The sequence below is a fragment of the Gossypium hirsutum genome, chromosome A12 (genome assembly GCF_007990345.1).
Source record: "Gossypium hirsutum isolate 1008001.06 chromosome A12, Gossypium_hirsutum_v2.1, whole genome shotgun sequence".
Lineage (NCBI taxonomy): Eukaryota > Viridiplantae > Streptophyta > Magnoliopsida > Malvales > Malvaceae > Gossypium > Gossypium hirsutum.
This window is the reverse complement of record NC_053435.1, coordinates 15,184,698-15,208,821: the sequence shown is the minus strand read 5'-3', so window position 1 is coordinate 15,208,821 and position 24,124 is coordinate 15,184,698. Positions and strand designations below refer to the sequence as shown.

At 33.1% G+C, this 24,124-nt stretch overlaps 3 protein-coding genes across 6 annotated transcripts; all 3 read left to right on the top strand.

Moving 5' to 3' along the window:
* The first annotated feature begins 1,687 nt into the window (after positions 1-1,687).
* On the top strand, positions 1,688-4,675 carry LOC107890519 (eugenol synthase 1). Of its 3 annotated transcripts, XM_041083948.1 has the most exons (6): positions 1,688-1,820; positions 2,129-2,932; positions 3,051-3,185; positions 3,272-3,509; positions 3,660-3,863; positions 4,404-4,675. In XM_041083948.1, the coding sequence occupies exons 2-6, from the start codon at positions 2,750-2,752 to the stop codon at positions 4,568-4,570; spliced, it is 927 nt and encodes a 308-aa protein (XP_040939882.1). In that variant the 5' UTR covers positions 1,688-1,820; positions 2,129-2,749; the 3' UTR covers positions 4,571-4,675. The 3 variants fall into 3 exon arrangements, with proteins under 3 accessions (XP_040939882.1, XP_016670478.1, XP_016670487.1); XM_016814989.2 differs by lacking the exon at positions 1,688-1,820 and having other exon boundaries at positions 1,907-2,932; XM_016814998.2 differs by lacking the exon at positions 1,688-1,820 and having other exon boundaries at positions 2,348-2,932; positions 4,351-4,675.
* Positions 4,676-5,645: 970 nt separating this feature from the next.
* LOC107956541 (uncharacterized) lies at positions 5,646-10,533 on the top strand. The gene is made up of 12 exons (XM_016892165.1): positions 5,646-6,848; positions 6,994-7,104; positions 7,204-7,236; positions 7,319-7,493; positions 7,601-7,782; positions 8,173-8,309; positions 8,438-8,533; positions 8,759-8,828; positions 8,923-8,997; positions 9,074-9,119; positions 9,234-9,285; positions 10,422-10,533. Exons 1-12 carry the CDS (start codon positions 5,646-5,648, stop codon positions 10,531-10,533), a joined length of 2,292 nt encoding a protein of 763 aa, XP_016747654.1.
* A 5,549-nt stretch (positions 10,534-16,082) lies between these two features.
* LOC107890503 (soluble inorganic pyrophosphatase) lies at positions 16,083-18,602 on the top strand. Of its 2 annotated transcripts, none has more exons than XM_016814970.2 (9): positions 16,083-16,273; positions 16,374-16,532; positions 16,628-16,656; positions 16,790-16,855; positions 17,206-17,313; positions 17,427-17,492; positions 17,867-17,987; positions 18,129-18,210; positions 18,347-18,602. In XM_016814970.2, the coding sequence occupies exons 2-9, from the start codon at positions 16,400-16,402 to the stop codon at positions 18,387-18,389; spliced, it is 648 nt and encodes a 215-aa protein (XP_016670459.1). In that variant the 5' UTR covers positions 16,083-16,273; positions 16,374-16,399; the 3' UTR covers positions 18,390-18,602. The 2 variants fall into 2 exon arrangements, with proteins under 2 accessions (XP_016670459.1, XP_016670467.1); XM_016814978.2 differs by having other exon boundaries at positions 16,140-16,273; positions 16,379-16,532.
* Positions 18,603-24,124: the final 5,522 nt, after the last annotated feature.

Sequence of the window (24,124 nt, the reverse complement as noted above, 5' to 3'; positions counted from 1 at the left end):
AGGTGTGATCGGATCACCTTAAATTAATCATTTTAATAAAAGTTAAGATTTACTAAAACGATAATTTTGGGTCTACGAGAATCAGAAAATGAGTTCGAGAGTTGGTTATGTACGAGGAAGGATTAGCACCCTCGTGACGCCCAAAAATTGGTACCTAGTTGATTAATTAGTGTCTTAGTGTCGAAACTTTGAAAACTTGAAAGACTTTAAAATACGATCCATCTTTTTGTAGAAACACTTGAATGTTAAAGACCTTCTCGTCTCGAAATAATAAAATGTCACATCCAGTAAGTTAGGACATAACATCTTGAATTTTCGAGAACGGGCTTGCCTTTTATTTAAAATTTGTGTATTTTAACCTATTAAAAGGGGAATCGATTATTTAGAGTAAACGAGAAAAATCGAAACCCAGTAAGTTAGGGCATGTTTTCTCGAATTTTCAAATATCGAATATTGCCTTTATTTGCAAAAATTCTTATCTCGAGGTAACAAGATGTCATATCCAATAAGTTAGGACACAACACCTCGTATTTCTGAGAGTAAGCATTTTATTTAAAATTCGTATTACAATTTTAAAAGAATATTCCATTATTTAGATTAAATGAGAAAAATTGAAACCCAGTAAGTTAGGGCACGATTTTCTTAAATTTCTAAATATGGAATATTGCTTTTATGAAAGAATTATTTTAATATGTCGAGAAAAAAACGATGTGATTTATAGTGAAGCGAATTATGGTGCTAATACATGTAAAAATAACAGATGCGATAGTACAAATAACAGTAATATGGGCAAGAATAAAAAAATAAGATACATAAATAAATAAAAAGGCTAACTAAAAAAACATAAGTAAATAAATAAGTAAAACTATTAAAAAGTTTAAAAATAAAAAAAATAAAATAAAATAAAAATAAGAAATGAAATAGGCAAAAACAGTAAAGAAAAAATATATATTAAATGAAACAAAAGAAGAAGTGATAATAATAATAATAATAATAATGTAATAAATAATAAACATAAAAAGAAAAGTATATAATATAATAACAATATGAAATTAATTAGTTTAATACTAAGATAATAATAATAATAGTAATAATATAATGATAACAGTATTAGAAAAATAAGATGAATATAAATGCAAATATAACAACAATGCTAATAATATATTAAATTAACTAACTTAAAACTAAAATAGAATATATATAATTAACTAATTTAAAATTAAAATAGTAAAAGTAGCAAAAAAGACTAATCAAAATCTAAATAAAATTTAAAAGGGGGAATTCGGATAAAAAAGGGGGCAGAGGACGGATTTGGAAAATGCTTGAAAACTAAGGGACCGGTTGGGAAAATATTCCTAGTCCTTATACGCTGTGTTTCATCTGTCTGCCTCTTCAAATGGTCTGAGGACCAAATTGCAACGGAGGTAAAATTACGCGGTCAAATTAAAATGAAAGGAAAATAAAAAGGATTAAATTAAAAGAGTCAAAAATATGGAAGGATCGCGATCGTAAATATCCCATCAGATGCAAAACACGCGGATCCCTTTAAGCTGGGTCAGGTCGCACACGGGCTCAATCCAAACGACGCCGTTTCGGCGTTAGATGCCCAGGTGCAAAACGGCACCGTTTGACCCCTAGTATTTAAGTCATTTTTTTTCATTTTTGCTTCATTCTTGTTTAAAAAAATCAGAGAACACACCCCACCCCCCTTTCTCCTTTCGGCTAGGGTTTCAAAACCCATCATTGCCACCGTTCATCGTGGCTCTTTGAAGCCGCCGGGGCCTCCACCGTCGACGGTGGTCGAGGCCACGAAGATCCAGGTGAGTTTTTCCTTTCTATTTTTTATTTAAAATTGATTTATAATGAAAATAAAGAGATAAATCACAAAAAAATAAACTAAATGAATAAGAGAAACAAAGATTAAAATCAACCTTTTTCCTTCTATTGTTTTGCTTTTTGATTTTCAATATTCGTGTCTAACAATCTTTTTCTCTCTTTTTTTTTTCTTTTTCAAAAGAAAACCAAAAAATCCCCTTTTACATTCATGATTCGGGCTTTTTAAAGCCGATTTACAAATCTTATTTTTACTATTTCAATTGCTCCTGTCTTTTCTTTCTTTTCCTTGCAGGAGGCGACGGTGGCAGAGTGATGGTGGTTGACGGCGACTTTAGGCTCTAACAGTGGTAGGTTGCGGAGCCACTTGTTGTTAGGGGGTTAGGGTTTTGTCCTTTTCTAAAAATAGGTTTAGGTAGTGAGCTTTTGGGCTGCTAGGTTTTAGTTGGGTTTGGGTTTGATTTGTTTGGGTTAGGGTTATAATGGGTTTTGGTTTTGGGTAGGTAATTGGGTTTATTTTATTTTATTAGGCCCGGGCCAAAATTGGTGTGTATAGATAGGATTTGTTCCTGATTCACTATGGTAATTTAAAGTGAATAGGATTTATTCCTAATTCATTACGGTAATTAAGGCGGATAGGATTTGACCTGAAAATGGTAATCCTGATTTGCTACATGATATATGATTCATTATGGTAACTAGGATTTGACCTGAAAAGGGTAATCCTGATTCCATTTGAGCTGGCCAGGATTGAAAAGGATGGATGAACTAACGATGCTTCCATTTTGAACCTTTGTACTTGAAAGGAATCAAATTCTTCTGTTTGCAACATCAGAAAATACGAACTGGGGGGACTCACTAGCCTCCTCTGTTCAAACTAATATATCCAGATTTCCTCTTCTATTGAGAGTTTGGCATGGCTGAGAAAAGCAAAATTTTGATAATCGGAGGCACTGGCTATATTGGGAAATTCATGGTGGAGGCAAGCACCAAACTGGGGCACCCCACTTTTGTATTGGTCAGAGAGAGGAAGATTTCTGATCCTGAAAAATCAAAGCTGATTGAGAGTTTCAAGGGCTCTGGAGTAACCATTCTTTATGTATGTGTCTTATACTTTGAATGATTTCACTGGTTTAATGGAGCTCAACTTTGGCAGATTTGTTTATTTAAAATTATCTTCTTTCCTACTTAATTTGGTGGTTTAAGGATTACCACAGGATGATATCTATGATCATGAGAGCTTGTTAAGGGCAATCAAGCAAGTTGACATTGTGATCTCCACATTAGGCACACAACAGCTAGCGGATCAAGTAAGGATAACTGAAGCCATCAAAGAAGCTGGAAATGTCAAGGCTAGTTGTTTCATCATTTTACCTGCATTTTTTGTTCTTCTTTTGTTTATCAGAAGCAAAGGTTTTCATGAAATGGTGAGTTTCAGAGATTTCTTCCATCAGAGTTTGGCATGGATGCAGACCGTATCCACGCAGTGGAGCCAGCTGCGAGCATATTCAGGATCAAGGCTAAAATTCGAAGAGAAATTGAGGCTGAAGGGATACCATATACGTATATCTCATCCAATGCCTTTGCAGGGCATTTCTTGCCAAATTTAATGCAGGAAAATGCCACTGTTCCTCCTAGGGATAAGGTAGTCATACTTGGAGATGGAAATCCAAAAGGTAAATATGTGTACAAGCTTTGATCTGGTTTCCTTGTGCCCTAAATTATACTTTGATTATGAGAGAATGTCTATAACATTTCAATGCAACTTGTATTAGATCAATTACAGGATTGCAGCTGATAGAGGAATGGTGTTTTTGATGTTTCAGGTATTTTTGTCCAGGAAGATGACATAGCAACTTACACCATTAAAGCAGCTGAAGATCCAAGAACCTTGAACAAGATTCTTTATATAAGACCCCCTTCCAATGTTTTGTCTTTCAATGAAGTAGTCTCCCTATGGGAGAGGAAAATTGGCAAGACCCTTGAAAAGAGCTATGTTCCTGAGGAACAACTTCTTAACATCATTCAAGGTAAAAACTCATACCAGTTGCTTTGTACCTTTTACATCATTTCTGCTTATCAGATTATAAAATTCAAACAACTGGTTTCAATAGTTTAGGGGGAAAAAATAAAAAATGGAGTTGGTCGCAGTTGGCAAAGTAGGTTTAAAATTGAAAGCTAAGTCAAAGCCAATGGCCGAGAGGAAAATATACAAACCTCCAACCTACCAGTTGTCTTTTGACAGCTTAGGTTCTTGGTTTCTTTTAATAATGGATGACAAGCTGTTGTATCCAATAACTATTGCTTGCATCTGAAGCCGAAACGATAGGCAGTTTCATACTGTACAAGACAGAAATATTTGACTATATTATCATTTATCAATGCTTCTTTAGCTTGATGATCCAGAGTTTGAACTTTGGGTGCTCATATTATACTAATTGAAAGTGATTAGTCTCAATCAAATAGGCTCAAGTGTTAAAGTTTGTTGAGAGTTGACTGATTCTTTTATACTTGAAGGACTTCAATAAATATGAAGGATGATAGCAGTGGTTGCGCTTGGTTTTCTACAGAGTCACCTGTTCCCTGGAATTTCTTTTTGTCGTTCGCCCATCCTATGTTTGTGAAGGGAGAGGCTCCGAATTTCAGTATAGAAGCTTGGTTCGGTGTGGAGGCATCTGAGCTTTATCCTGAACTGAAATATACTAGTGTTGATGAGTACCTGAATCAGTTTGTGTAAAATACGCCAACTTTGTATGCCTAACAAAGAAACCATGCAGTGTTGAAACAACTTCTGTTGCAGTTATGCCCTTGTTTGCAATCCAAATGACAACATTTCAAGAAATTTTTTCCTTTTGATGTTTTTGCAGAACCTTTTATGCAACAAAAAAGACAACGGATAAGGCTGCCAAATGTAGCTGGCCTTGTTTTCTAAGTTCAAAAGGTCCAAATTACCATCGCCAGATACTAAAATAACTTAATAAAAAAAGTTGTCCATGTTTAATGTTTATGAAAGCCAACAGGTTTTGAGTATCTAGAGTCACCTTTACAATAAATTAATCAAATTTAAATGGAAAAAAAAGGGGCAATTAAGCAGCTGTAGCTTCCTGGGAGAGATTGGACATGCAGTAAATGACGAGGACTTATAAACAATGTTACCCGAATGGAGATAAATGTCAAACACATGTGTTGACGCGATCCAGATTATATACAAGTATCCGACATGGTATGTTGAGGGTTGGACCCTCAACAAGTCATGCATTATTCTCGGTTAGAGTTTTGTCTCTCGATCCTGTCAAGAGTTTTATGTGTTCACAAAGTGAGAATGCCTTGTCTAACCTTACTCTCACTTCGTGAATCCAATAGAGTTCCCCATATAGTCAGACACAAAATTCCGACTGGAACAATATTGAACTTTTTAAGAGTTGGATTACTTAAACACGGCGTTAAGTGAAAATGAAAAGTTCAATAGTGGAACTTGTTCGTCTGTTACCAGCCAAGCAACTAATACTACAAAGAGACATAAAAGGATGAGACAAAAGCATCCTCGAAGGAAGCTTAGAGATCACAAGAAACAAAATGTATGGAAGTTTTGAAATTGCTGGAATAAAACCTTAAACTGTTCACCCCAAAGGACATAGTCTTTGTCGCTGTATGCTTTATAACCATCACATTCCTTAGATTCAATAAGCATCTTCATCCACGCTTATTTGGGTACACTACCGCCGAATTCTTGCCCCATCCTAGCTTGTTTTAACATTGTTAAGACAAAACAAGTTGGCCGAGAGTTTTGGTCCAGTTTCAGAAGAAAAAAAATGGATAACTTGTCGCAAAGCAGCAAAGCTTCTAAGCGTCATTCCTATACTCCAATGAAGCAAAGGCGAAGTGGTTATGAGCCATCAGATACAGAGACTGAATGGCAAGATCATCATAACCGAAAGAACAGAACATCCATGCTTGTTGAAGCAGATAACATGGTGTTCAATTTGCCTAGAAACATTAGTCCTTTGAGACTCAACCGAAAGGTTGAATACGAAAACGGTTCTCCACCTGGAACAAGTCCCCTTCCAAGGAGACACAACAGCAGGTCTCCTTACAAGACAAGGAGAGATGATGGTCGAAATGTTAGCCCCTTTTCGAAGTCAAAACGTGAGAATCGGAGGCATGTTTCTCCTTATAAACCTGGAAGAGAGGACCATAACTTGATTACTGAAATGGGAAATGGTAACACTTCTGGCTTATTTAGGAAGCAAAGTCGTAGAATTCCAAAAAGAGAGGGAAGAGCAACAATAGGACAGTTTCTTGAGGCTGGTAAAGGGAGTGACTATAGCCGTCGATCAGTGACTGCACCACGACAGAGAGGGGATCGGAGGACACCGTCACCAATCTCAAGGAGCATGGTACACAAGCAAAGAACAGTAGGTGAAATCAATGAAATGGTGGCCAATGAAATGATTTCTAGAAGTCCTATGTATAATGCTTGTATGTTCGAAAGCACGGAGTCCATTTCACCTGGTGATATCTTCTTTTCTCGTGATGCTGGGGCCTCGCCAATGCAAAACAATGTGTTGACAAATAACGGAAGCTTTGGGAACTATGTTCTCCCAAAGCCACCAATGTTCGAACAAAATGATTTTTCTTCCCATCAACGAATGAGAGCTAATGGAAATGTTGATCCAAAAGCTCGAGGGTTCTCATCGAGTGCAGGCTTAAAGCTTAGCACTCAAAATAGTAAGATAAGTGATAGTAGTGGGAGGAGTAGTAGTGTAAACTCTGGGAAGTTCATAGCAAATAGACTAAAGGGACAAAGTGAGACATGGTTTGCTTGCGTGATGAGGAGAGGACCCTGCAGGACCTCAAAGAAATCATCAGAAAAGCAAGATTTCAACGAGGCCTCTTTCATTGGGAAGGCAATTGTAGTTGAAAAACTAAGGCAGTTTTGGGCTGATAAATATCAACCAACTTCTTTGGATGGATTCACCTGTCACAAGCAAGAAGCTCAGCTTCTGAAGCAACTTGTAAGTGCTTTGCCAAAAAGCCTTTTATTCCTCATCTGATTTCTCATCCACTCAGCATGCTGCAATTCTATTCCATGACAGAAAAAGAAATGATGTGTTATGTCAATTGTAAAGTTCTTCCCTTATGGTTTCTTGCATCTGTTAGGTATCCTATGAAAGTTGTCTTCATATATTGTTCAAAGGACCATCTGGTTCTGGGAAAAGGGCACTAACAATGGCTTTCCTGCGAGAAATATATGGCGACCCTAGTTGGAATGTATGTCTAGCAATTTCTAAATAGATTACCAGATCGTGTTTGACATTTTAAAACTTTGTTCAGGCTGACTCTAGTCTTTGCTTTTCCCTTTTTCTTAAGGTATCTCATGAACTAAGAAAATTCCAAGTTCAGGTACTATATAAGCAACATTTTAGGTAATTTCACATTTTACGTATTTAGAGTTTTGAAATGTTTGTGATCTGAATCTGGACAGGAGAAAAGGCCAATGCAAGTTATTGTTCCACTTGTTTCGAGTGCTCATCATGTGGAGCTTAATGTCAACTTGGGAAATGCTAAATATGCATTAATGGGATTGGTCAAAGAAATAAGCTCCTATTATGCAATTACCCCTGAAACCAGCACTGCTAGTTTTAAGACAAACCACAAAGGTTTGGTTTTTTTATTTTTTTCTTCCATATGCAGTATAAGCAAACTTCCTCTTAAACAGTTTAAAGCAATCAACTTAGTAATAAAGTTTTGTTTGTGTTTGTTTCAGTTATAGTTCTTCATGATGTTGACAAGGCACCAGATAATATTCACCACTTGGTAAAATGGATAATGGACTATCATTCGGATTCCTGTAAGTTCATACTCTGCTGTGAAGATGACATAGATATCCTAGACTCAGTAACGAATCGCTGCAAAGTTATAAAAGTAGATACGCCAGTAACACATGAAGTAAGTATCCCTATAATTTGGCAGTGTAACTTAATTCTTTTTACAGTTAAATGTATATGGAAATCGTCATATATCAACATGCCTGGTTGGTTGCTTTCATTTTGTTCAATGACATGCCCATGGTTAGCCTTTCCAAGCTCCTCAAGAAAGGGAGGGTTTTGCACTATTGCAGTATGATCGTTATTACAATCCGTGACAGCCAAGGGTAAATGTGAAGTAACTTTCCTTCGTTGCCTTTCATGGAAAAAGATGAGACCAATACCATTTGTGATAATGAATCTTTTGGTTAAATTAGGGCATATAAAACATTGTGTAGGGTTGATCAAATAACTTGTCTTGCCAGTTGCTTTCATTTGTTCAACGTTAGCCTGCTGAGTGTTAACTTTGCAGATCATGGAGGTACTTATTCAGATAGCAAGGAAAGAGGAATTTGATCTATCCATGAATTTTGCTGCTAAGATTGCAGCCAAATCAAAGCAAAACCTGAGGAAAGCAATCATGGCTCTTGAAGCCTGCAAAGCACACAAGTAAGAACTTGAAGCAAATCTCCCAACATTAATTTCCAATAAAATTATGAAAGTAAGCCATTTCCCCCACCCACCCCATGTAAAGACTGCAAACAATAGTTGTTGATGAGATGCACATGCCTAAGCAGCTATCCTTTTACTGACGATCAACCAATCCCACTTGAATGGGAAGAGGTTTTGACAGAACTCGCATCAGAAATCCTAGCTGATCCAGCACATAGAAGGTAAGTTGTTCAGCTTTTTCTTCTTTTTATTCCTTCTATCTTGTGGAGTCCTATGAGGAAATGTGATTTTGATGCGGAAGTATCAACTTTTGAGTAGTCATCAGGTATAAATTTGAGTATTTTCATAATTTTACACTTGAAATTTGGGTATCACAACAAGGAAAGGAGACGGTTTTTAATACTCATTAAAACAGAAATGACATTCAGCATATATGGTTCTATCAGATTATGCATTGTGCGAGGAAAGCTTCAAAAGCTTCTTGTGGATTTTGTTCATCCTAAACTGATCCTCCAGGTGATGAATTTGAAACCCTCAAATAATACAATAAAAAGGTTACCCAGACTCTCATTGCTCTTCTCATATATATAGTTGATTTCCCAACATGCAGAAGCTGGTAGAACAATTTCTTAATCACGTTGAAGCTGGTTTAAAAAGGGAACTCTATTATTGGCACGCTTACTATGTAAGTTGCTGTCCTCAACTTATTTTATATGGTTATTGCAGACAAACAAAAAAATAACTCGAGTGTATTGTTACAGGACAAGAGGCTACCAACAGGAACAAGTGCTCTGTTGAAATTAGAAGGTAAGATGGAAATACATACTATGATTCAAACTTTGTCATTTCTTATGATGTTTCTGTATCTGTCTTGATCTTTGACATGAACCCTCAGCTTATGGTCATGTTTTTTTTCTGCAGAGTTTGTGGCCAAGTTTATGGGGATATATAGGAAGAGTTGGTACAATCGTCAGTGTGTAATATTTTGTGGTGAACCATGTTAGATTTATAAAATAAATCTAAAATATAACTTAATAAACTAACATATGTCATGTCAAATCATCAAGAATAAATCAAGAGCAAAACTAGATGCGGAAGCGTACCTGAATTCATGATTCCTTGAAACTTTTTGGATATTGGGAATTTGATCTTCCAAATTAGCACACAATAAGTTCAGAGAATATCTGCTCTCTCTTTTTCCTAATGATGGGATATTAGAAAAGATATCTTGTGTGTAATTTGGACCATAACCCTAATATTTATAACCTTGGTATATTAGTTCTAATCAAATTCTAATTAGCCCATCATTAATTAGAATTTGACTAGAAGAGTATCTACACATATTTGACTCATACTTTATTTAATAATTAAAAGCCCTATAAAATTCTAACCAAATTATATCACTTTTAATTTGGGCTAACCTATCATGATAGTAAATAATAACATGTAATTATCCTTATTATATATGTGACGTCCAAATTTTCCAGCAATCTCCCACTTGGACAACATATATATACTAATTACTTTATAATTACATGTCATTATATAACCTTATGAGCTCAAAATTTTACTATCATATCTAAAAGGTATTCCAAACAATCTCGTCCATTAATTATGTTAATATAGAACCAAGGCAACTTTCGTTACAAATATCGTAACTAAATCCATTCATGATCACGTATATTAACACAACCAAATGACATAGATCAAGTATGGATGTGTAGTATGGAAATTACATGCAATATGATCAAAACATGTCTATTTCCAACTGGTCCTCTTTAAACTGAAGTGAGGTCAATTTCAAAATAATAAACAGAGTGAATAAACTGAATACTTTATTTCTGATCAGAAAATAACCAAATACATAAATGTCTGAAATATAAACTCCCACTAAATCATGATATCCTCAAATAATGTAACATCCACGTGAGCAGTGTGTTCATGAAAAACCTTGGGTGGTAAACCTTTTGTGAGTGGATCCACTATCATGGAGTTTGTCCCAATGTGCTCTATGGATATTTGACCATTTTGCACTCTTTCTTTTACAACTAGGAACTTTATGTCAATATGCTTTGACTTAGATGAACTTCTATTGTTATTGGAATACAGCACTGCTGACTTATTGTCACAAAATAATTTGAGTGGTCTTTCTACATTCTCCAAAATGCGCAGCCTTGTGACAAAGTTCTGCAACCATATTCCATGGTTTGATGCCTCATAGCATGTTACAAACTTTGCTTCCATAGTGGACGAAGCTACAAGTGTCTATTTGACACTTTTCCAAGATATAACTCCTCTGGCTAACAGGTAAATATAGCCTGATGTAGATTTCCTACTATCTTGGCATCCAGCTAAATCAGAATCAGAATACCCTATGACCTCCAAAAGATCTGATCTCTTATAAGTAAGCATGTAATTTTTTGTTCTCTGAAGATATCTCATAACCCTTTTGGCTGCTATCCAATGGTCTATACTAGGGTTTCTTAAATATCTGCCTAACATCTTAACAATGTACACAATGTCCGGATGCGTACATACTTGAACATACAATAAACTCCCAACAGCTGATGCATAGGGAATCTTTTGTATTTCTTGAATTTCAAGGCTACTTTTAGGGAATTGAGTAAGGCTAAATTTGTCTCATTTAGCAATAGGGGTGTCACCTGGTCTACAACTCTGCATGCCAAACCTTTTGAGTACTTTATATATAGCTTTTTTGTGATAATACAAGAATACCTCGAGATCGATCTCGATGTATCTGAATTCTTAAAACAAAAAAGGCATCCCCAAGATCTTTCATTTCAAAATGCTTGGATAAAAACCTCTTGGTTTCGTTCAATAAGCCTATATCATTAGTGGCAAGCAAAATGTCATCAACATATAGAACCAGAAATATGTACTTACTCCCATTGAATTTGTGATACACATAATCATCAACAATATTCATCTCAAAACCAAACGAAACAATTATTTGATGAAACTTGTGGTACCATTGTCGGGAAGTTTGTTTGAGTCCATTGATGGATTTTGTCAATTTGCAAACCATATTCTTTGAGTCTTTCGACTCAAAATTTTCTAGTTGCACCATATAAATTGTTTCTTCAATGTCGCCATTAAGAAACACAGTCTTAACATCCATCTGATGTAACTCAAGATCAAAATGAGCAACAAGTGCCATGATTATCCTGAAGGAGTCTTTCGATGAAACTAGAGAGAAAGTCTCTGTAAAATCAATACCTTCTTTCTGAGTATATCCTTTAGCTACAAGACGCGCCTTATACCTCTCCACATTACCATTTGTATCCCTCTTGGTTTTAAATATCCATTTACAACCAATTGATTTTACACCTTCAGGTAATGGGACAAGTTCCCAAACTTTATTGTCTTGCATAGATTTATACTCATCTTTCATGGTATCAATCCATTTTTTAGAATTAGAACTTTTCATGGCTTAATGAAAGTTGATTGGATTATCTTCCATCATTCCATTATCATCCTCATGTTCTTGGAGAAATACAATATAATCATCTGGAATAGCATTTCTCATTTCTCTTGTGAACCTCCTTAATGACACTTGTTCTTGAGGTTGTTGAGTTTGTTCTTCTGGAACAATTACCTCATTTTGAATGAGGAGTTGTTCAAAATTGTCTTGTAGAGGTTCTGGATTCACTTCTTGATCACTGATGGGTATAAGAACCTGAACATCGTCAAAAGTGATAGTAGGAATTGAGTTAGAATCCAATTCCTCCTCAAAAGCAATGTCTCTAACCTTATTTATCCCCTCAAACTCAACATCCTCAAAAAATGTTGTAGTTCCCATCTCAAAAATATTCCTTATTATGGGATCATAAAATTTATAGCCCCTAGATCGCTCAAAATAACTAATAAAGTAGTTGCTTACTATTTTGGAGTCCAAATTCTTTTCATGTGGCCTATAAGGCCTTGCCTCAGTTGGATATCCCCAAATGTGAAAGTGCTTTAAACTAGACTTTTTACTTGTCCGAAGCTCATAAGGTGTTTTTGCAACTGCTTTATTGGGTACTCTGTTCAGAATGTAAGCTGCTATTTTTAATGCTTCTCCCTAGAGGGATTCAGGTAAGGAAGAATGAGCAATCATGCTCCTTACCATATCTTTAAGAGTTCTATTTCGTCTTTCAGCTACACGATTCATACTAGGTGATGCTGGCATGGTGTATTGTGGGACAATACCACATTCCTTTAGGAATTTTGCAAATGGTCTTGGACATTGTTCACCTGAGCCATCATATCCACCGTAGTACTCACAACCACGATTAGATCTGACGTTTTTAATTCTTTTATTGAGTTGATTCTCAACTTCAGCTTTATAAGTTTTGAACACGTCCAAAGACTGAAATTTCTCATGAATGAGATATAGGTACCCATAACGTGAGTAATCGTTTATGAATGTTATGAAATATTGTTGACCATTCCAGGATGCCGTAGGGAATGACCCATAGATATTTGTATGAATTAATTCTAAGACGTCTGAAGATCTGTTTGCACCTAATCTCTTGGTTTTGATCTGGTTTCCCTTAATGCAATCGACACAGACATCAAAGTCTGTGAAGTCAAGGGACTCTAAAATACCATTAGACACAAGCCGTTCAACTCTAACTTTAGAGATATGACCCAAGCGCCTATGCCATAATGATGCTGATTTTTTCTTATTTAATTTGCGTTTAATACAACGTGATTCCACATGCAAGGTTTCATTATAAGATGCAACTGTTTCTAACAAATAAAGGTTGTCATAGGTATTTAAATAACCAGTTCAAATAACATTTGAATTTAAAGACAAATTAAATTGATTGTTTCTGAATGAACAATAATATCCAAATTTGTCCAATGAAGAAACAGAAACTAAATTCCGTCTAAATGACGATACAACAAAAATGTCTTTTAAATCCAAATAAAAATCAGTTCCTAATAACAACTTAAAATGCCCAATTGCTTCCACTTCTAACGATTTTCCATCACCCACAAAGATGTGTCTTTCACCATCACTTGACTTTCGGTAACTCAGGCAACCCTGCATAGAAACACTTATGTGAGTAGCAGTACCAGAATATATCCACCAAGTGTTTCTAGGTACTGAAGCTAAATTAATCTCAGAACAGCCCAAATTAAAAATTATCCCTTTCTTTACATGCCAACCATGATATTTGGTACAATCTTTCTTTACGTGTCCCGTGCATAGAGAGTTGTTTCTTTTGAGCTGGACCCTTAGCAGCTTCATTCTGATATTTTCTTTTCTTGCCCTTCTCCTTAGAGGCATTGGCCAAATGAGTACATTCAGACTTATCATGCTTCAACCTTTCTTCCTCTTGCACACAATGAGAAATGAGCTCATTTAGAGTCCATTTCTCCTTTTGACAGTTATAACTAATTTTAAATTGGTTAAACTGTGCAGGAAGCGATACCAAAACCATAAGAACAAGCAATTCCTCAGAAAGCTTGATCTTAAGTGCATTAAGTCTTGAAGCAGTATAGAACATCTCCATAATGTACTACCTTACGTTTCCTTGACCCTTATACTTCATAGATATCAAAGAAGTCAGAAGTGATGTCATCTCAATCTTATCGTTTTTAGCAAAACGTTTCTCAATTTCATCAAGGAAACCCTTGGCCTGAGTAATTTCTTTAGATTCTGTGCCCTTAAAGGCTTCTGGAATGCTGTGTTTCATGATCATTAGACTTATGCGATTTGAACGATCCCACGTCTTAAAGTCCCTCTTAACATCAGGGGTACTTTCTGCAGTGAGAGGTGCAGGTTGTTCTTCCCTTAGTGCAAGGTCTATGTCCATATAGCCAAGCACTATAAGTAAGTGCCTTTTCCATTCCTTAAAATTTGTCCCATTAATCATGGGTATAGAATTTATATTAGCAGATATTGTGGCAACAGAAGATGAATTAGCTGAATAGAGAACAAAAACAAGCTTAAATCAATATTCATAAGTAAACAATAAATTCAAGATAATGACTAATCCCATCTCAAGATACCAAACACGACATTAATATCAAGTTTTTGGATAGTAATATTAACAGTAAGCGGTACTCTTGTTGTAGCAATCAAACATTGACAATAAACTATGTCGAGCAATGATTTAATCTTTGGACTAACTTATTGCTCACATAAAATACCTTATAATTGTCACACATTTATCACCACAGATGTCATTGTAATTCTGCCAAATATTAACTTACCTTTGGGTCAATCAATAAACTCATGAATTACAAAAACATATAACCATCTTAATATTTCAAATAAACTAATATACACAAAAGATGTCACTTTGGCGGCATTTTGTTTCAACTAATTTATTTAAAATATTAGACATCTTTTAATTAAAAGCCAAAATCTGAATTTATTTGTTCCAAAATATTTGCCTTAATTTTATCTTTCAATCAAATTAAAAGATAAACATATATATTTATATAATTTTCCAAAACCACACACATTAAACCAATTAAAGCATGCATATATTATATATTTATATATATAAACAAAACATATATATGAATCAATTTCTATATATACATTTATATTTTTTTTAAATGTCATATAGGATTAAAATAATAATAATCACATGCTTTGCAAATAAACAGGAACTGAATCGCAATATTTTCAAATCAAGCTTAAAAACGTAGGTATCAAATAATATTACACAAATATTTTAAACTTTATAATTGAATCTATTAATTCGAAAATCACCCAAATTTTTTTTTTAATATGAATTCAAGATAATAAAAAACTTTAATATAAATCTTCAAAAAATAACATATATATCCGAAATATAAAACCCATGAAATTTCATGAATCAATTATTCAAATAAAGAACCTGAATCAATTCCCAATGATTCGATATGACGAGGCTTGGATGCCACTTGTTAGATTTATAAAATAAATTTAAAATACAACTTAATAAATCAAGATCTGTCATGTCAAATCATCAAGAATAAATCAAGAACAAAACTAGATGCGGAAGCGTACCTGAATCCATAGATTCCTTGAAACTTTTTGGATTTTGGGGATTTGATCTTCTAAATTAGTATACAAGAAATTTAGAGAATATCTGCTCTTTCTTTCCTAATGATGAGATATTAGAAAAGATATCTTGTGTGTGATTTAGGGACCATAACCCTAATATTTATAACATTGGTATATTAGAATTTGATTAGAAGAGTATTTACATATATTTGGCCCATACTTTATTTAATAATTAAAAGGCCAATAAAATTCTAACTAAATTAGATCATTTTAATTTGAGCTAATCTATTATGATAGTAAATAATAACATGTAATTATCCTTATTATATATGTGATGTCCAAATTCTCTAACATGTTTTTTGTTCAAATCATTTTGTGAGGTTTTTGAGAATACAGAATTGTAATGCAAAGATTGGCCATAATCCTGCTTGAGTTTGTGGTACCGTTGTATAAATAAAAATTTATAGGGAGTGTTAAAACAGTCCAAAATTTAAATAAGGAATAAAATTATTTTTTTTTGTTAAATTAGAGGTGAATTAATTTTTATTTTTAAATTAAAATTAAATATATTTCCTAACGAGGCAGGCAACCGAACTCAAAACCCCAGTCAGCAGCATTATAAAACTCAATTAGCGGGTAACACATGGCACACAATAAAGAATAACCACCCATATTTTCCACGTGTAGGCCAAGGGTTGGCCGTTCACCTGAAGCAGCTCTTAAATATAAAAAAGAATAAGCTCTTCACACATCTCCGTCTCTTCATCCGTCAGATTTTGACCTTTATTTCTATCGAACGTCCCTTATTTAGCGTGGACCGACCGCTGAACGATGCCCAAGGAGAGTGTGAGGGAAGAAGTTAAAGAAGTGTATTTTCTTCTTCTATCGCCTTCCATACCAAAAAAAGCCTTCACTCAAAGAAGCCAAACACTTTGGATTCTCTCATTTTTCTGTAAGTTACAGTTTTTGAGCTTTGAGATTTTGATTTTTTTATTCATCCTTACCTTGCGATGATTATGATTATGATGTTCTTTTTCCTTTTGGTTGTATAGAGAAGTTTTTGAGTATTGAAAGAAGTATGGCAAACAATGACGGAGAAGCAACAAGCGGGAAGAGCACTGGATTCTCTCGCGTCGCCCTTAATGAAAGAATCCTTTCTTCGATGACTCGAAGATCGATTGCTGCTCATCCTTGGCATGATTTGGAGATTGGTATAATATACTCCATTTGTATTAGTTATTAAATCACTTGTTCATTAAGTCCATATCTGATTCTCACTTCATCTATGCTCTACATATTGACGCAGGACCTGGTGCTCCAGCAGTTTTTAACTGTGTAAGTTTTTTTTCTTCTTAATTGTCCTTTTCCGTTATTGAAGTTTAAGTTTCTGGTTTCGAAAATCGTTGTAGAAACGGATTTTTAATTTTATCACATCATCACCATTATCATTATTATTGTTTTGTTGCAGGTGGTTGAAATTGGAAAAGGTAGCAAGGTCAAGTACGAGCTCGACAAAACCAGTGGTCTTATAAAAGTAAGAGTTTCCTCCTGCCCCCCTCCCCCAAACAACTTGAAGTTAATTGAACATTTTATCACTGAATTGCATTTTTTTTCTTTTCTTTTTATTTTTAAGATTAAGTTTCTCTAACGATTGAGGAAGAGCTGGTCAATTTATTCAATGTTCTAAAAATCAATTGCCATCTTCTTTGGAACCAACTGATTAAATTTCCATGTCCTCTTAAATCATGGCCTATTAGTTAACCTTGTATCTTATGACTCTTTTGATTATTGCTAAGATGATGGCCTTCTCCTTTAATGAGAATATATCATCTACTTCGCTGCTTTTAAACGATGAAAGTAATGAATTATTCTCTTAAAAACTAGGTTGATCGTGTTCTGTACTCATCAGTTGTTTACCCACACAACTATGGTTTCATCCCAAGGACTATTTGTGAGGACAGTGATCCTATGGATGTCCTGATACTGATGCAGGTAGTATTTGTTACACTGATGGACTCATGGACTTACTCAAAGAAATAATGTGGGGTTCATTGGGTTTTAGCTGATCTTATTAACTGATTCTTTGAATGATTTATATGTTTTAGGAGCCTGTTTTGCCTGGTTCTTTTCTTCGTGCTCGTGCTATTGGGTTAATGCCTATGATTGATCAGGTAAAAAGCTTCATCTTCATTGCCTCTATTATTTTACTTGAATAGGATATCTAAAGGCACTTGTAGCTGTTGAGAAACAACAGGAGTGGAAGTACTTCAAGTTACCAACTAAGGATGTAATCGGATTAAGCTTTCTCATGTTGGGTTACTATTTGTTCGAAACCATCAATCTTCTGTGTTATATTTACTTATTCTGCTCCTGTTGAGTTGAGTGATTGAGTCCGAAATCAAATGTCCATAATAAGTCAAAACTATTGAATGAAGATCACTGACATTTAAGTTCCATGACTTCTGCATGATCTTTCTACAAGCTCCTATCCTTCCCCTGTTCCTCTTTCCTGTCGGACACATTCATTGTTGAGATGCTTTTGCAGGGTGAGAAGGATGACAAGATTATTGCTGTATGTGCTGATGATCCCGAGTTCCGTCATTACACAGACATCAAACAGCTTCCTCCTCATCGTCTGGCTGAAATCCGCCGCTTCTTCGAGGATTGTATCCATTCACATGTGTATTTAATTTTATCTTGTTAGTAGTTTGGACTTTGAACTGCTGTCATTGTTGGTTTTTTGTGGTGATCTAACAGTCATAATGTGAAATTCTTTCACTAGTATATCCTTCACTATTGAATAACAGACAAAAAGAATGAGAACAAGAAGGTTGATGTAGAAGACTTTTTGCCAGCTGAGACTGCTATTGCAGCCATCAAGTATTCCATGTGAGTTAGTTTGAGATCAGCATTATTATGCATTTTGTTTAGAGATGTTCTTTAACCTAAAGATTAAGAAAAAGTTTTTTTTCTGGTAATATATCCATCATTTTTTCTTGTCTTACCCGAAAATTCCATGTTGTAGGGATCTATATGCATCTTACATTGTTGAAAGTTTGAGGAAGTGATCATCTTTGCGACTATTTGGTAAAAATTACAGTAAAATTTGGGTATTATATTAGTGTGCCCAGACTTAATGTTGCATACCTCTCGTGGTTAAACATTATCAAATGCTCAAGCTGTGATATTGATTTATGTTGCACTTCTTATATGACTTCCTTAATAGCATGTAATACATTGTCCATGAGACTTGACTAATGGAAAGGAAATATTCGACTTCCTATTTGTGTTTTCCGCTTGATTTACTCGTAGGATATCCTTGAATTGGAGTTGAACAATTATTATGTCCTTACGTCATAATCATAGTGTATCATAATCTTATTTAAGGTATTTTATATTTATATGAAGTTTGGTACATTAATAATTCTATGTTGTATAGATTTTGAAACATTTAAGTGTTTGTGTATGAGTGTGATTTTACTACAAGCATTCAAGCTTGAGTAAATTGTAAACATCTTTGGGCCTTTGCTTTTAGCCTTATATTTTTGGGCCAAGGGCCTCGAATGAATGTCATGCCAATTGGGCTTGAACGGATGATTACAGTAGTACCTGAGGCATTCATTGTTCATACTTCCATTACTGATAATCCATGTGGCCATGTGTGAAGGCAGAGAGCTTAACTTTGTGGGTAGCTTGAGCCTTGGTCCAGGAATAGAGTTACACTAATAGGAACCATAATCTATTAATCTCACAATTGTCTTTTGGTTGTGTTTGTTGTGGTAATTCCCCTCCGCAACTTATGACGAAACATGTAGTGCTTGTCCTCGACAAAGACCGCTTCCTTTGATATTTGTTTCAAAACCTGTTCAATTTTAGAACATGCTCTATCACTCTGCAACTCTTATTTGTGAGACCAAAACATTTCTGCACTATATTTTAGCAATTCCCACTTTATTGGTTTACTAAAATTTGTTTTCTTTAATATAAAAATATCCACCTGTATGCTATCGTCTCCCTCTATTCTTCCTTCAAATGATTCTTCAATGAATCACATTTCAAAATGTTCATGATAAAATTTTGTACCTTTATAGAAAGCTAGAAACAATGATTGAATCAAAATGAGTTCGGTTTAAACTTTTTTTTAATATAAAAAAATTCCATTGATCATATCATGGGATTGTGTTTTGGTTACTTGCTCCTTTAAACTCTTTAATTATATAATGTAATGTGTACTGATTATGAGAAGTATAACATTCCAAGTGGAAGAATGATGATTTGTGTTTGTTTAAGATTTGAATAATGTGTGTATGTGACTGACAAAAAAGGTGGGAAACATGAGGGTACAAATTTAGCCATCTTTTTTATGGTATTGGTAATTGGTGTAAGGTAACCAAATCTTTATGGGAAAAAGGGGAATATCTGGCAAATTATGCAAACCAGATCTTTAATTAATTATTTGTTCATGTTATACCTTCACCAAATGTATTATACAAGAGCGAATTTACAACTTCTCACAATATGCGAACCTATGAGTTGAGCAAACTCAGCAAACTTCGTATGGTACTATGGTGGCATTATTCAGTTGTAGAGGTGTTTATGGTTCAGGTTACATCTATGTAAAGTATTCAAATTAATTTTTTTAAGTCTGGGTTTGACTCAAAAAATGAATTTATTCTTTTACCCATGTTTGGTCCAGTTTAAAAAAGAAGGTAAATTTGAATTCAATCTATCCATGTTTAATCTTTTCTAGATTAATTTTTATTTAAAAATAATATTAAAAATATAATACACTAAATGCACTAATAAATGATAAAATAAAAATTTTCTATTGTATTAAAACAGATAGAAAAACAATTTATATTAAAAATACTACCATAAATATAATTAATATTTTATTATATTAAAAACAAATAAATATAATAATTGTTTTATTGTATTAAATATAATTTTTAAAATTTTATATTTTGAGTTCGGTTATTTAGTTGGATAATTTTTTTATAGGTAATGAATTTAATTATTATTGGACTAATGATATAATATAAATATATATAACTATTATTTAACATATAATTAATATATTTAATTTTATAACCTAATATATTCTAGTCTATGGCAAAAAAATCTTGTTCAACTAGGTTCCTGCTAAAGCTTGACTCCTATAGAAAATGGACTTTAAATTTTACTTAAATCCATTTTCGGATAAAGTTTTTTTATTTAAATTTTTTTATTTTTTTAAGCAGACTTTCAAACTTAAGTGATTAACTTTATTTATGAGTAAATCTACCCAACTATATTAAGGTCATATGCTATAATAGCATGTGCAAGCTGAAGAAGTCGTAAGTCTGCTTTCCAGATCTCCAAGTCCTTCCATCTAAAACCTATCATCTAAATGTTTAACCAACTTTTAGGGCTCTTCGTCATGACCAAAGGTACAGTATTATCCAAATCACCACTTTATCTCCTGTTAATCACAATAATGAACGATTAATATAGGCTGTCTTAAAAAACTGTTTATTTTTTTATTTATTATATTTATTTTCTCAAGAAGTTTAACCTATAATTAACCCTAATAAAAGAAAAACTAGTTGTGTAGAAGTCTGTAGATATAATTTAAATAAAAAAAAGTGAAAATGGCGGTCGAAATCAAGTCAGCCGAGCTTAAAGTATATTGTCGCATATGAAACACGTGTGGATTGTTGGAGTTGTTGAACAGATTTGAGTGGGCAGTAGTTGAATAGTTTGTGCGTGTCAGCATATTTAATTATCATTTCCTTGGAGATTTCATATTTGCAGCAGCCTAACCCAGAAATGAACACTGTTTGCAGTTGCCCACACCTTACCCTCTTTTCTTTAAATCTACGGTCGCTATCAGATCCTTATCGTGAAGGAGTGCATGCATGTTTATGACCTCTATTCACCAACAGTTTCCTCATTTTACTTTATTTCAATTATATCTAAACAATTATATAAATTAAATTCATATATAAATTCTTAATTTTTTTACTGAAATTAATTAAAATATGATACCATGTAATTTTATTTTTTAAGTTTTAATGGTATAAAGATAATATAAGATAAGTACAAATATATATTCAATCAACTACAATATAGAATTTAACCAATACAACACACAATAGACAAAAAACTAGACACAAGCCTCACTAAACATCACAATTGCAATTGATGAAACTTAAATCCAACCTTTCAAAGTTCGAGACCTCAACCTTTAGCCAGAAGTATCAAGTATACTTGATCATGGGCCAGGCCATTCGGTCCATCCAAAAAGTGGGAAGGTTTGGGCAAAAATATATGCCCGAAAAATAGGTTTAGACAAAAAAAGAGAACCGGTCTCTAAATGGGCAGAGCCTTGGGTAAGCTTTTTTTGGTCCGGCCTAGCCCAAAAAAACTGTTGTTGTTTTCACTGTTTTAGTGCTATTTTGCTGTTATTTTGCTATTATATTGCTACTATTTGTTGTTATTGTTTAGATATTGTATAATTCTTATTTTATTGTTACTTTTACTACTATTTTAGAAGCATTTGCTTGTTAAGTTGCACTTATCTTAGTACTATTTAAGCATAAATATTAAATATCTTTTTTAATTTATTTTCAATCCGTTGGACATTTATTTTAATGTTTTAAGTGTATTTGATATATTATATTTTTATTAAAAATAATGATATAAAAAATTTAATACGGGTATTTTTATCTAAGTTGGACTTAGGCAAAATTTTAGGTCTATTTTTTGAATCGGATCGGACCCATGATCATCTCTAGTACCAAGGCCTCATTTGCAATACCATGTATGTTATGAAAATAAGATAAATATATTTTGTTACACCTACAATATGGGTGAAAAAAATATTTTTCTTTTATTTTTTTTAATAATGAATATAGATGGGGTGGTAATGAATTTGTATTTTAATGCTATTAAATATATTAAATATGTGTTTGATTCTTAGAATTGTAATTTTTAATTATTTTATTTAAAGATGATATAAAAATGTAAAAATAACCAAAATTTCATTATAATCATATTAGTTATAAATTTTAAAAAATTATTTTTATAATTGCATTGATACAATTCAATAAAATACTTCAATAACAATATAGATATTTCAAAATTTCTATTAAAAATCAGCCCCTTCTTTATTCATGCATATCAATAATAATCCAATGATTTTGCCTAGGCTCTCACCTCTACTTGATTCACTTTAATATTCCCAACAATCCCTTCTACTTTACTCATTTGTCATTTGTTTTACATTTAAATTCAATTATTTGAGATCATAAAAATAATTATGTTTTTTTAAAATTAAGAGTTCAGCCTTCAATTAAAAGATAGTTAATTATAATATTTTTTAAACAATCCTTACTTTATTTGTTCAATTAATCAATTGATAAAAAAAATACATGTGTTTTTCATTTTTTTTACTTCCTTTTATACGATTGTAGCATCATAATTTTTTATCTTTGTTTTTTTGATACAAAATATTTAGAATTATCCATAGTCCCCTCCCTAACCCTTGAATAGGAGGATAATGCGCTTTAATGCACTCGAACCCATGTTTTCCTGCATTGACAACAATGTCAATGCCAATGCCAACTGAACTAAGAACAAATAGACCATCATTACTAGTTTTTTAGCATTGCACTGAATATATACACATTTAATTATTTTTATTATTTGATAAAATATCTTTATTTCATCTAATGAGTCTAAGTAACTATTATTAAAAATAATTCAATCATACAAAATATTGTTATTAAAATAATTGTACAATATTAATAATATTTTTTTATAATTTTTCTGTTAACCAATACTTTTAAGTTGTGTTTGGGTGAGGAATTTGTAAAAAGGATTTCTTTTATATTTAAAATTTTTAAATTTTTAAAAATGAATTTACTTGTTTGGGTATTTTAGAGAATTTTAAAATTTCTACGTAATTTCACGAGAGAGTTTTAAAGTTGAACCACAAACAAAATAAATATATAAAGCAACAAAGCTATCATGCTACTTTTGAATTTTTTAAAAAAGAAGTGCGTTAATTAGATTATTTAGTGATTTGGGTCCTTCTGGCAAAGAACCCAAAGATGTTGGATATCATACAAGATTTGAGACCAATTCTAATGATGATAATTGAAGGTTCATCTGAAGTTCGTTTGAGCTAATTTTGAGTAGTGACTAGAAAACTTGAAGATCTTGATTTGTGTACAGTCATATATTTCATTCAAATATGTTACGCTATTAGGTTTTTCATAATTGACAATCTATGTTTATTGAGAAAGAAAGAACATTGACTGTGCTTCCATGATTTTTCAATGGTTTAGTTTCTTCCCATACATGTTTACTAACAGTTAGACTAATATTCAATTTTCATAAAACACAAAAATTAAATTCTACTAAATTAGAATAAAAAAAATTTCCATTATTTTGCCCTAACGGGAAAACAAAGAGTTTTACCCAAATGAATATATTATCATTGCTTTATTAGTTTTTTTTTTTTAAAAAAAAGGTAGAGATCTGTTAGCTTTTGATTGTTATATGGAATTATTATTATTATTTCTTAATGAAGGTTTTTAGTAAAGTTGTTTCTCTTAATACGTTTTTTCAGGCCCACCTTAACATTTACAGTTGTAAACTTTTCTTTTTTTTGTTACAATAAAATGGATTATTAAACTAGCAGGATATAGCGAGAGTCGAAAGCACAGACATGCTATCCATCATTAACTAGTGATGGACTAAAGAGGGAATCCTGTGGAATATCTGGGCACCAACTGGGAAATCCTTCATCATTCCAGCC